At 38.2% G+C, this 14,457-nt stretch overlaps 1 protein-coding gene across 1 annotated transcript in view; it reads left to right on the forward strand.

Moving 5' to 3' along the window:
* Nucleotides 1-14,261, forward strand: part of dazl (deleted in azoospermia-like) — a 38,182-nt gene extending 23,921 nt beyond the window's left edge. Inside the window, exons 4-11 of the mRNA XM_086171796.1 lie at nt 10,319-10,453; nt 10,757-10,848; nt 11,175-11,226; nt 11,302-11,368; nt 11,462-11,589; nt 12,000-12,083; nt 12,193-12,284; nt 13,172-14,261. Of these exons, the coding sequence (XP_086027922.1) occupies nt 10,772-10,848; nt 11,175-11,226; nt 11,302-11,368; nt 11,462-11,589; nt 12,000-12,083; nt 12,193-12,284; nt 13,172-13,304 (633 nt within the window). The 5' untranslated portion in view covers nt 10,319-10,453; nt 10,757-10,771 and the 3' untranslated portion in view covers nt 13,305-14,261. The remainder of the gene's footprint in view (nt 1-10,318; nt 10,454-10,756; nt 10,849-11,174; nt 11,227-11,301; nt 11,369-11,461; nt 11,590-11,999; nt 12,084-12,192; nt 12,285-13,171) is intronic.
* The last annotated feature ends 196 nt before the right edge of the window (nt 14,262-14,457 follow it).

Consider the following 14,457-nt stretch of genomic DNA (forward strand, 5'->3'; position numbering starts at 1 on the left):
GTACGCGTGCGTGCGTGCGTGCGTGCACGTGTAGGGGGGGTGAACTTCTTTCTCTAGACGACTTCCTTCCTTACGCGTGCACGCGCGTACGCACACGCAGGCGAAGATAGCGGCGCGTGCACACACACACCTTCCACATCAGCGCTCGTTCTTCATCTGCCTGCGTGCACACACACACACACACACACACAGGCACACACACACACACACACTTACACACACACAACACCCTTTACTGCGAGCATGTGTGCGCGCGCATGCTTTTACTCAGTCATTACGTGTGTGGGTGTGTATGTGTGTGTGTGGGTGTGTGTGTGTGTGTGTGAGGGAGGGGGGGTTTGAAAACAACTGTTGGCACGTTCTATCCACACGCTGTCACTGTCACACAATATAAGTTGCATGTTTACTAATATGCAACTTAATGTTTTTCATTCTTGGAGGAAAGTCTTCACACACACACACACAATATACACATGTGGAAATTTTATGTATACACACTTATCTGTGTGTGTTGCATCTTCTTCTGCTTAACCTGCACTATATGGGCTATTTAGATATAAATATCCATACATGTATATAAGTATTACTATGTGTACAGGAATGTCCCGGAAAATTTGAATATTGTGATAAAGTTCTTTATCTTCTATAATGCAATTAAAAAAACAAAAAATAATTTTTCATGATATTCTAATATTTTGAGATAGGATTTTTGAGTTTTCTTAAGATGTAAGCCATAATCATCAATATTAAAATAATAAAAAGCTTGCAATATTTCAGTTGATTTGTAATGAATCCAGAATGTATGACATTTTTGTTTTTGTTATTGCATTACAGAAGATAAAGAACTTTATCACAATATTCTTATTTTCTGAGACAGTCCTGTATGTATACAGCATGTGAGTATATATACCTGTATATATACATGGATATGGTCACATATAGATATACATATATATCTATATATGTTGATACACACATGTATATATCCATATTAGTATACATATATCTATATATATATGTATGTATCTACATACACACATTTATGTATCTATTCTAACGCTCAGGAAAACAGCTGAAAAAAGAATATATTTATACATATATACATACACACATATACTTGGATATTTTTAAACATGTATATATACACATTCAGATATACACACATATATGAGCGTGTATACATGTGTATGTATACATATGTATATACACACGTATGAATATTTACATATATTGTGTATATATGTATGGTTACATAGACACTTCCATGCATACACCCATATATACATGGATGTTCATATGTATGTATTAATACATACATATTTACATTTATGTGAGTATATATATATATATATATATATATATATATATATATATATATATATATATACAGTATCTCCTAGACGTCTAACATGTAGTGTCCCTCTGATGGTCTATTTCCCAATCCTATCTTGAGGATCCTCAATATCTTCATCTCTGCTACCTCCAGTTTTGCCTCATGTCTCACTTTTCAAAGAATGTCAAAGTCAGCTTTATTATTAATTTCTCCGGATGTACCGGACATACAGGGGAATTGAGAAGACGTTTCTCGCAATCCCACAGTGACATGAAATTGACAAAATAATAATTATAATTAGAGAGTGCAAATTAGCAGTAATGTTGACAGTTACATTAAACAGTAAATATTAAACTATGAGGCATGAAGTGCACACAGATACGAACTGATATTTGATGGCGGCAAGTAGTAGCAGGGGTTTTTTGTGTGTAGTTTAATCCAGGCATGTCCAAAGTCCAGCCCGCGGGCTGAAGACCGCCCGCTTTCAAATTTACACCTGCCGGCATCCTCTCTAAAATCAATAATATGCGGCTGCCAGCACTGTTGACCACATATTTATGTTTTATTTTATTTTAAGCTGTTTTATATTTCACCAGAAGATGGCAGTAGACATGTAGCCACACTCACCACGGGATACTTTGGGCCTTGCTGCAAAGGTCAAAGGTCATCCTTTCCAGCCCATTTCAAAAATGGCAACTTTAACTAAAAAAGGAACGTTGACAGCGAGGGACTGTCGCTTTCAGGATAAGCGTTTAGATTTGTACTCTGTGTTAAGACATGAATAATATGCCATTTGAAGTTTAAAAAAAATAATAATGAAATAGTTTATTTGCATTTAATGTTAATAGTTGAAAGACTGTCAGGTTTGTGGGATGTAGGGTGTGGGATAATGGGAGAGAATTCAGCATCCTGACAGCGTGGTGAGTGAGTGCTGGAGCGGCCCTTATTATATTGATAACATATTCCTATTGATTATGTGCAGCTTTTGCAACTTTGATTTTTGGACTTAAGACTTTATCTTAACACAGCAAACCTGGCTGAGGGTGTGAGCTCCCTTTTCCATGGAGCCAGAGAAAGTCCAGTTTGTCAAACTCAAATATTGCTATTAATATTCTTATTGCTCAGCGTCATTTCATTTGATTATTTCTCTTTATTTCCCTTTCTGTTATGAACCTCTTTGCTTTGCGCTGCCGATTCCATATTCCATAAGCAAGCAAAGTTTCCGCAAAGCGACCTGTTTGACTTTGTAAGGAAATAATAGGATTTATAAATACACGTATAATCTCATTTGTGAAATTAAGCCATCTTGAAAGATTTGTAATTCTGTATTATGTGAGTTTTAGGGGGACACAGAACCTTTCTGTTGAGAAAGGGTTGAGTTTGCTTTCATCTAGTGTCTGCAGAAGTTAGAATAGATTTACGTAATCAAATTTCACACCATTTAAACTATGAAAAAGAAAAATAGCTATCGTAAAGAATTGAAAGAAAAAAGGGTGACATGATTATTGAGTGTAGCATGGACATGGTTTTGTCTTGTCTTGACTTTTTTAACCATTTTACCAAAACCATCACCCCTTTTGAATGAAAAAAAACATTATAGAACTAACCAAACATTAAAAATAAACAGTTTATTGACAAGCTAAGTAGTATTGATGAATCCTCACAACAAACATGTAAACATTCTTCCCTGATTGTATATGTGTGTGTGTGTGTGTGTGTGTGTTGCAAAACAAGGTTTTAAGACCTCAAATCAGGGATCTACACATTTTTCATTTCTTACACCAAATTGTGTTTTATACTGCAATAATGTGTGTTTAACAATATTTTAACAATATCATTGTCACTTGTATTTATTTATAGGTTATTTAAATTTCAATTGTGTGCAAGTGGCAGTGAGTAAAGCCTGTGTCATAGCCATGTAAAAATTTAAATTTATATAATTTCTCTATATGCTACACTGTGCTGCATCCCTCATGCAGTACCTTCTTATATCCGCTAGAGGTCACTGTTTCCCGCTGAAGACCTCCGCTACGAATTCAATGCAAATAAAAGCAACAACTGCATAACTGCAGTGGAGGGCTATGTGTTATCTCAACAACCTATTCGAGATTGATATCAGAACACATGCATAGTCGTAAGCTAGTTTGAAAGAGTATATTTTCAGAGCTTTAGTCAGGGAAATGCCCGGGTGACGGTAAAACTTCTGTTTAATGACCAAGAGCTGTTGATGGTCAATGCCACGCCACACAAGCCTGCAATACAACTAATTGTTCCTGCTCAATTCCAGGTAAAAAAAAGAAAAACAGATTTCATTGCATCCAAAGCACAGCCACAAAATTCCCAGCAACCCCAAAAAGCATCGACATAAACCCCAACATTCGTGACTCACTACAATATTTATGAAAATGAGAAAACGAGGGAGAAAGTCAATATAATACTGAACCTCACAAAATCACATAGCTGACATTTATTATTCTTATATAATAACACCTTGAGCTAACAAAACAGGATGAGCTGTGTTTTATAAACAAAGAAACCAGAGGAGACCTATACAGATGGTTCATGTAGCGTTTTTACTCCACCCTAAAACACTCAAGTTTTGGTAAAGAGTAAATGTATGTCAACACATTAAAAGTAGAAATAAACCAAAAAAGGAAATACTAGAATGAAATAAATAGCAGCGGAGAATCTGCGGACCCCTCTGACATGCTAATGTTTGCTACAGTTATAGAGCGTAGATCTCATACAGTTCACAGATTTGCATTTATACTCATTTTAATGATCCCATTCATGGACAGAAATCCTTAGCTGTAAATCTATACTGACAGGCGGAGAGTTGGGCTGGGTGGCCTCGGGAAATGAACTCATCCAAAATTCGAAGGAAGCTAAATGACATCTTGGCAAGGCCGTGGCTACACCCACACACTCTTTGGGACACACACAGAAAAATAATCAATAATCATTCCCAGCAGGAGAGGTTATTATGTAAAACTCTTCTTTGGCAGCCCTCGTGAAACAATGTGAGACCTTTTATGAGATGACTTACTGGTGGTCTCTGGAGTCCCTAAACGCAGAACAGGGGGCCAGAGCGATCAGTTACCGAGCTCCACGTCTGTGGAACCATCTTTTTGCTTATGGTTAGCCCAAGGCTAGGTGCATATCTCTCATTCCCCCAATCTACCTCTCCTGTCTGCACCCATGTACCTTCATCCACGCGCGATAGAAACCTCATATCGTCTCCAGAGTCCTTGGCTCTCTCATTTCTCAGGAGCCGTAGCTCGATCTACACCAACAGTATTGCCAGGTGCCGCTATTATTGTTTCATTTCAGCTATTACCATGAAAACGTTAGCACTGCTGGTATTATTACTACGAGGTCTATCATCTTTTTTTTTTTTTCAATAGTCCTTGAGCTGGAGTAAAAGAAATAATGGTCAGTGTTGGATAAAATTGCAAACTCTGTCTTTCTACCCCAACCTGTCAAGATAGAAGGCCGCCTGCATTCAATTGGGATCCGTCCCAGAGTTTCCTGCACGCTGTAGCCAAATGTTGGATTTCTGTCATTTTAATGGAAAGCGTTATCAGACATATTGTGTTTTGGCGCTGTATAAATAAAATCTGACCTGACTTGACCCTCACTGGTCCGTGCCACCCGGCCGATGACCTCTTATCCTTCAAGGCTGACACGATGAACCTCTTTTTCCTTTTTCATTCCTTTTTGCTGCCGTAACCATGGAAACCACATTGTTATCATCCAACACGTTAGTTCAAATCTTTATTTTTTCCTTCGAGGGCCGTGACTCTCTTTCTGAGCTGATCCAGTCAGCAATTATCCCCAGTGAATTTTTGTGTTGGTTTAGAGCCTAAGCACTTCCTCAGGTGCGGCTGGACACACACACACACACACACACACACACACACACATACAGACCTTTGACTGTTCATTGTTGGATGGGAAGGGAACATTGTCACAAAGCAAGGAAAGATCATGATAGAATACAAATTTGTCTAATCCGTTTTTACACTGATTTGCCCTCATTTGTACCATAATGTTTTAATTTGTTATTTTACAAGGAGATCAGTTTTTTTATAAAAAAAAAAAAAAAAAATGACAGATCAACTTTCATGGGTTACAACCCAATAAATAGTGTGAGCCCATCTGGGTATAATCCAGGAACATGTTGGATTGTCGCGGCCGCCTACACGTTGGGCTCGCCTGCTGCTAGCGGCCTGTTTTGTCTCAACCTGAAGTGAGGAGTTCAAGCTAAAATCAAAACGCAACGCATGAAATAAAAGTATAACGGTCTTTTTCACACGTTGACCTCATTGCCCCTGCAAAGATGTGGGTCCGGTGGCTATTCGCGGGGCCAAATGTTTGTCCATCCTCGAGCATTTGGGAAATGGGATACTCATAGCAGATGATGTGCTTGAGGTGGAGCCAAGTAGTCTGATATTTCATCATGGAGTCATGGACGTCCTACTTAGTCAACTACTTTTCTTTCTGCCGCTGAGTGAACGGCGAAGGGAGCAGAGACAGCAATCCCTGCACCACAGACAAGCTAGTGTTAGGTCTTATATTCTTAAAACCCTTGTCATGCTGCTGACAAAATGCTACCGTCATCTCACAAAACACCATAATGACTGCGGAACAGGAGGTTTGGTTCAAAACAAAACACAAGCCTTAGAAAGAATGCTTTATCCCATTAATATTGAAAATGCTGTCCTTGGAAATGGACTTTTCATCAAACTATGAATAAATTAAAGAGCAACTTTAAACATAAATAAATAAATAAATAAATTTTATATGATATAATATAATCCGATGAGTTTCAACTAACCAGTATGAAGCTCACACATCTTATCTCTATCTAATCTCAATGTGTGTGTGTGTGTGTGTTAGTGCACATGCATGTGTGTTAACTATCTTTATATATATATGCAGAGGGTGCATCTTTGTATGTATATGTGTATACAGTACATATACTATATTGAAATTTAGATTTGTATTTAAATCTGTCAGAGACATACAATAGAATAGAAGCGTTATTGTTATCGTACAACCAGGCAAAAATTTGAGCGCAATTCCACAATTGTGTTTGAAGACAGAGGGAAGAAAGAGAAACCATTATCTATAATTCGTAGGACAACTGCACATTCTCAGTCTACAACACACAGCATTTGGAATGAGTTTACAAATGGAGTTTCCGTTATTGCACATTTGTATGTGTTTTTGCACATTTTGTTTCAGTATTGCACATTTTGGTATGAATTTTTGCACTTACAGTTCAGTCATTGCTCATGCTGGGATGGCTTATTGCACATATCTTTTCATTTTTTCCACATGGAGTACGAGTTATTGTACATATAGCTTCAGGTATTGTACATGTGGTGTCTCAGTTATTTCACCTGAGTGTTTAATATTTTCACAGCTGAGGGAAAGAAACTGTTTGTCATCCCGAAGGTGGGAGAGGTGGGAGAGAGAGAGTTTCACATCAACACCCACGCTAGTGCTTATCTGAGGGACGCCAAATATGAAATTAAAATCAAATGTTTTTGCTTTGCTGCTGATGATGGGTTTTATTCAATGTCAGAAGAGAAATAGAAAGTTAAGAAATATTTAAATATCCTGCTTCCAGCGGCTGTCCATCACGGCAAGGACAGACATGTTTGCACATGGATACACAGTGCATTGTCTATCCGACCTTGGGACATGGAGCCGTTTGTCTCAATCTTATAGTAATACATGAAGACGGATACGTGCCAACAGATGAATGTGCGTGTTGTGGCTTGCACATTCAACACCTCTTACATAAATGGCAAATATTAAATGATGAGACATTTTGATTTGATGAAATTAATGGAGAGAACCAAGTTGACTGGGTGAAAGGCATTTTCTGCAAGGGCATTATATTGTGGTATACCGGAAAAAAACATTCACGCCAGCGTAACGCAATGCAACGTTGTTTCTTCAAAGTATGAATCCACGCATTGCGGAGTATGTGCACAGTAATGCAAACAACTTTAGCATGCATTATTTCCTTGATGAAATTGGGGTCCTGGAGGTCTACTAAATACAATGATGTGTTCCATATTGCCCTGCAAAGTTTCCTGGGTGTGCGCTGTAAAATATTTCTTTCAGATAATTATTTCATAGCTAGGTGAATATATATGTATGTACACCCAAGTATCTTGTCGAGATGGTAATCGGCTTGGCCTCCAGTTTGGAAATTCATTCATTGACAAGGCAAACTTGCACGATTAAGAAGAATATGACAGATCTCCATGTCTCCATGAGCAACCGTTGTGATTTTTTACATATATACACCCACATGTGCACCATTTTCATCGCAATTTATCATTTAACAGTCGCAGTGTCCCCAGACATTGAGTGAAATATTAATATTTACTGTTAAAATGTCTCTTTTCGATCTTCCTGAGTAGTCCTGACTCCAACTGACAAGTACATTTCATTGAAAAATGGGTGGAAAAGTGGATTTTTTTATCGACTGAAAATGATGTATGTATGATGCAGTTGTTTTGGTTTGCAAATGAAAACTTAACCCGAACCTGCCATCCATATTTTTGAGCATTAAATGTGCCCTTTCTGGCATTTCTTAACCTGAACTCAGCTTAAGTTTCACTCTTATCTCCTTCAGTCAGTTCAGAGCAACATCTGGAAAACAAGGGAAACTGAACTGAATTACTGGAGATGTGATTTTTTTTTTTCCCAGAAAGGCAAACATCAACGCACTATTAGTCGTCAAAACGTAAATACGGCATCTTTTCAAGAATGAATTATCAATTTATTTCTGCGAGAAAAATCATGGCATTTTGTCTTCTATTTTCCAACCTTCCCTTTCACCAATGCATCACACTGTGTACTACTGAGTACCACTACTCAGTACGATGTGTCACCTTCGAGCCAAAGTCCTCATACGTGTGAACATACTTGGTTTTGGTAAATAAAACTGATTCTCACTGTGAATCTTGCATTGATGAAAAGTTGTCAGCAAAGTTGTCCCCTTAGTTTACAGCGTTCCGATCGGTGCTTGACCCCTTTTTGGGACGTCTCCATGACAATCATGCATCTTGCTGTGGCATGGTATAGTGTGGTTTGGAGGACGGGGCTCTTTATATTTCTTTTATATCGTCATATATTTTATTTATATTTCAGAAAAGGATGTTGGTAAATTAATTGCTGGAAGTGATTATTACGATCAGTATTAATGGAATCTTTCAATTGCTGGGGTGGGAAGAGGAAGCAAAATCCTGGTCTGGGAAAGTAATATTTTTTGTGCCTTTCTCCCACCGTTATTGTTCTACACCTAACATAAAATTATAATAAGAGAAAATAAAAAATGTGATAACTTTGTGAAAGTTGTTTTTTGGATTTTAAATTGAGCGTCTGCAATCTGATACGAAGTACCAGGATCATGTGACTGAGTGGGCGTGGCCCGGCTGATGCGAGTGTATCTTTGGGCACACTAATTGTTGCGCACTTACCACTCGATTCATTAGCTCATTTTAATTGTTTTACATATGGTAAGTTATTTTCATTGTTTTTACGTATTCGCACGTCTAGGTAGACGAGCTTCCCTTGTATCGCGAACTTCATACCGTCCTAGCTCTTATTCAAGCCTGTCGGCGGTTTGCTAATATTAGCTTGTTTCACTCCCTCCCCCACCAGCTGCGCTGCGTTGTACCGCCAATAGCTAAGCTAGTGTCGGAGTACCCAGTGGCGTCAAAGGCGAAAACTCGAAAAAACAAACCGACATCAACAAAAAAAAAAGCCACAACACGATATCACACGAGAGCTAAACAAATTATATGAAAGCGAATAAGTCGTATTTATATATCCACGCTAGCCGGACCAGGCCACACTTTGATATGCTAGTTGAAGTGAAGCGCTAGCAAGTGTTTAGCGTCGGCTCTCTCGCATGCTGCGTAACTTTTTCGGAGAGTGTCAAGGTTAACTTCCAAACAAAAGATTCACGGACCATAGAAGCAGCCATTTACTTATCACTTTGTCGGTATCGCAGTGTAAACTCGCCTAAAACAAATGTTTAAATGTATTCAAACTTATTGAAATGAGACTACAAAAGGCGCTGGATTGTGCTCAAAGGTTGTGGTAAGGGGCAAGCTAACGATTCCTTTGATCACTTCCACTAATGACACTGGACAGAATATGTAATCGGTGCGAGTTTTATTTAAATAAACAAAACATGGGGAAGAAATGTATACTAATTTGACCAGGTCACGGCATCAGTACGTAGAAATTAGATTTTACTCTCTGAGGAAACTGCTACTTCAACCATGTTCCGCTGAAGTTATTAACTACTGTAAACTTAAGTAGCTCAGTTGTGTGGTATAGTGGATACAGTTTATCTGCCATTCAGTTAGCTGGATTTGTTTAAAATTATAGCAGAAAGTGAATAAAAAGGGAGATTTTGTTTGTTTGTCTTCCCGATGTGATAGTTTAGAAGCCACAGCGCAATCTCAGTACATGGTATTGTACAGTAAAAAGATGATATAACTAAAGATACACTTAAATGCATGTCCAGGACACACGTCTCTCTAAAAACACCATCGACGATTATTGAAAGTAACACATTCATAGACCTAACACTTAAAATGTGTCTAAGGTTTTTGTAATCATTACAAATTTCACAAATTATGTATTGCTTATCTTTTTGTAATTGCCTTCTTTTCTTTGGCTGCTTTTCACAACGTCCTGTTCAGCCAGTTCCACCCACTTTGTCTACTTTGATACTTCTCCAAAACCTTTGGTTGACTTATTGGCGATTTTTAGCCAGATTTTGATATGTATGACATCAGAAGACAACTGTCCTGTGCCTTATCCATTTAATTTATTTGCACTACTTATTGGCCAGCATTACTCAATCATGAGTAACATTTAGTTTGAGTTTTCTACAAGTTGAGAACAATTTAAGGAGCCAAACTTCTGTTATTGTGTTTTGATTTGTAGGACACTGATAGGTCAAGCAGCAGCAGCAGCAGCAGCAGCAGCCCAGCATCCTCCCACAGGTTGCCCAATGGGTTTGCTCTTCCTAAGGGCCAGCGGATCCCTAATGCCATTTTTGTTGGTGGAATTGACTCATCGGTAAAGCTCCATCCATCATGTTTACATTGGTACAAGTCAAATTTCATGTTAAAGATTTTTTTCACTAATTTCACAAACCCTGAAATGGCCCATGTAATCATCTGTGTTGTTATAATTTCTAGATATGTTTTTGAGACCAATCTCTGAATTGGCCTTACGTTGGGGAAACTGGTCCCATTACCGAACTGTGCACAATAAATCGTTTTTAACCACAACAGTATGAAATGGATAAACCGAAGTTTTGTAAATCCTGATTCCAACTAAACTCGCTTTTTCCTCTTGAAACACATTTCAAATGATAAGGTTGATGAAGATGAGATGGGCAGCTGCTTTGCGCAATTTGGTCGAATCAAGGATGTGAAAATCATAATGGTCCGTGAAGGGCTCAGCAAAGGGTGAGATCTTTCTCTTTAGACACTTGTGTTTTCACCAGCGGATTCCTAGTAAAGGCACGACTATTGTTTGACATCTGCTCATAATTGTAATGAAGTTCGAAGGGAACTGTTACTTTGATATATTTTCTAGAATTAATTAAATAAGTTTGTGCAAAGCAAATGGAGCATTGTCGTGTGATAGAAAACTAAGCAAAAAGTGTTGCATCGTTTTTATTTTATTTTAGCATATTTCACGATTTAATCAGTTTTCTTTTTTTCATTTCATGTTTTGTGTGCTGAGTTTTTAAGTTAAAATTTCTCCTTGATTTCTTTGCTTCCTCTCCAAGGTATGGATTTGTGTACTTCGAGGAGGATGTTGACATTGAGTCAATCATCGAAGTAAGTGGAAATAGTTTAATCACTGTAATGTTTTTTTTTATTGGCACCTGAAATTAATTCTATTTTTTACCTTAGCAACAGATCACTATCAACGGCAGGAAACTGAAGCTGGGCCCAGCTATCGTTAGAGACAAGAGCCACCGTATGTATTTTTTTTCAAGTTTGTTTTACAGTTGGTCAAAACAATATAAATGCCTTTTCATGCTGTAACTTTCTCCCCTCCCCACTGTTATAGGCGCCACGTCAGCCCGTCCAACACCTTATGTAGTGCCTCAGTTGGCTTACAACCCTTGCTGCTCACCTAATGGAGGAAATATGAGCCATTTGTCACCCATTCTCATTCCAAGCAATTCCTACAATCAGGTAATAAGGATATTGGGCTTAGATAGATCAGTTAATAAAACTCAAGTTGTAAGGAAATCTCGTTAAGCAATGCTGGCAGATTCCTCACACATTCGTCTTTTCTGTAAGATAAACTAAACAGTACTTTCTCCGCAGTGATCTCCTTATTAGAACAACCGAGAACTGTGGTGCAGAATATAAATTGACTGTAAATGTCCCAGAAACTGAATAAAGGTAGTAGTTGAATCTGAATATTAAAATATTCAGATCTTACTCAAACTCTGTCTACTTTAGTGGTACTTTTAGACATTAAAAAATGTTGAAAATAAAATGTAGTGCCTCCAGTGATTTTCCTGCAGATGTGACATCTTTGTGACATAAATCACTGCAAAAACACCACTGTGTTGATATTTTCTCTTTGGATCTCTAAGCAGGTCTACCCTTGCCCCAGCATGGAATGGGTCATGATGCCGCAGATGCCAGTTAACTTTGGCCTGAATCCCTGTGGCTACTATGTATGTGTACTCACACGCTAATGGTATCAAGTCTCCTAGTTGATCGCCTAGATTCCATAATTTGATCCTGGACGGTCAAGAATTATATCGTTGCCCTTTTTACTGGCAGATCCTGCCCCCCCTTGTGTACACTACAGCGCCCTGGATGACAGACCAGAGCACATGCCCAGGGATTCAGGAAAGATTGAATTTTGTGGACATGTGAGTAAAATAATAAACGCAAGAAACTTAACGCTGCGATACCAGTCACTTTTGTGAAAACACTCATGTTGGTTTCTGCGACATCAATATTTCTGGATTAGGAAAAACAGTCATTCTTCATTGTCTATAGTGCGTATCCTACAGTCAGGGTTGCTGTCATCGGCTGAAAGGAAAGATTCACCTTAGATCAGTCATCAGTTGGTCACAGGGCCACGTGTAGAGCCATAGAACCATTCATTTTCTTCAAGGCTTCAGCAAGTTTTATTTTTTATCTCAAAACAACAGTGTTTATAGATGTATTTTTCAATGTGTGATACTCACTTATACCACTAGATGGCACTGTGTTGTCAGTATATGCAAGACCAAATCATTCATTATTATCTATACCACCAATCTGCATGTGCGTTTGCGGTTGCAGGGATGCCGGAGCCTATTCTGATAGTCAGTGGGCGAGAAAATAATGTCATCAATGAATACTTGTTACCCATGGTACAGCCTTGTTTTTATGTATTCTGCATAAATGGAGTACAAAACGATTTCTTGGCATTCTCTTTTTTTTCCTCGTTAAACTCCTGTACACCCCACATGGACAGCACCCCAAAAAAGCAATGTCTGCGAGGAGCGTTGGAAACAATAGCCATTGAGGGCTAAGAGCACTATATGTGTTTTAGCTGCATTTCAATAGTTTGCACAAGATGCTGGCAAACACTGAAGCCACTGACACAAGATATAGGAGTGATTGTATTCTTTTGCAGCATAAAATGACAGATATTTAAAAAAATGTTTTTGTGTATTATTCTGACTATTTTCACTTGCCTGTCCTAGATCGATAGGCCCTCTTGAACCGGTGATCGTCTTGCTCTGATTCCTCTCTGTTTTGCTTTCAGTAACAGTCTGTCCACTCTGGATGGAAACTGGACGTTTAACAGACGCCACTGCAGCCATGAAGATGTCCCTTGTGCACCCATTGCTGAAGAATATCCGACACTGCATGACATGAGCACATGTCCACCTTACTAGTCTGATCAGTCGCTTGCTTTTAGCTTTCATGGATCCCACAGTTAAGTTTAGTGCAGGAATAAATTCTCACATTTCTAGTGTTCATTCAACAGTTCTAACATTCTCACTGTGCCTAAATGGCTCGCAGTTTCTTTGTATCCCCCCCTTTTTGTTGTTACAACCCAAAACATTGTAAGCCTACCTCTTTGGCTCTTTATATATTTTGTTTAATTTATTTTTTTAAGTTATTTTTAAATGGTTGATTTTTGTTTTATTGTGTGTGTGTGTTAGTATGTGGAACACTGTCTTTTACAACGTTTTTTTTTTCTGGAGTAATAAATATATATATTTCAACTATATTATTTAACATATATTACTAAACTATAGTTATATAAATAATTAGTCCACAGGAATCCAGAAGCTGTTGTTCACAATTCAAAGCAGTTTTTTGTTTGCTTTTATTCCGTAACTTCAGGTATTGATCACAGCGGTGACTGAATCTTCAGGAATCTGACTCAGGTTCTGAGCACCGCCATGCTCAGAGGATAAGTGATCTACCGTAGGGGGTATTGAAGGATTGCATTGTGGATCCCTGCCTCCCCCCTATACTCATCATATATCATTACATGCCATCTCATATTCGGGGTCCAAAACATTTTATAAATCACTGTGAAAGTGACGGACGTCATTTGAAGTAAGATACTGTTCAGGTTTTGGGGTATGTTAAAGAATTGTACTAGATTTACTCCACTGTTTGTTTTCGGCTGGTGTTTTATCTCATCAATGGTTGAGTTTGCATGTTGTAATTTGGTGTCACAAACGTTTTTCTCTTTATGTCCTCAATCCAGCTTCATGTTTTCATCCATGCTCACAGGCCTGGTTCTCAGTTAAATCTTGTGTTTGGTCTGCAAGGTGCACTGTGTTTGAGAAGAGTTCAGAGATCACATGCACTGCATTACTCATTTTGGGTGACTTGATGTGAATGTTTTTGTTTTGCGTTGTGATGTCAATGTTTGGAAAAATAAAAGCTGGATTATATTAATGTACATGATTTTTTTGTTAATTCAGCCTCATATTTTAGGCTCAATGTGCTCACAGGCCTGATTCTCAGTTAAGTCTGGCCTTAATATGGATGTTGGGTTATAATCATGTGCATGATTTTTTTTTTTGGATG

The sequence above is a fragment of the Fistularia commersonii genome, chromosome 24, assembly GCF_037954325.1.
Source record: "Fistularia commersonii isolate RoL2024-O1a breed Wild chromosome 24, RoL_Fcom_v1.0, whole genome shotgun sequence".
NCBI lineage: Eukaryota > Metazoa > Chordata > Actinopteri > Syngnathiformes > Fistulariidae > Fistularia > Fistularia commersonii.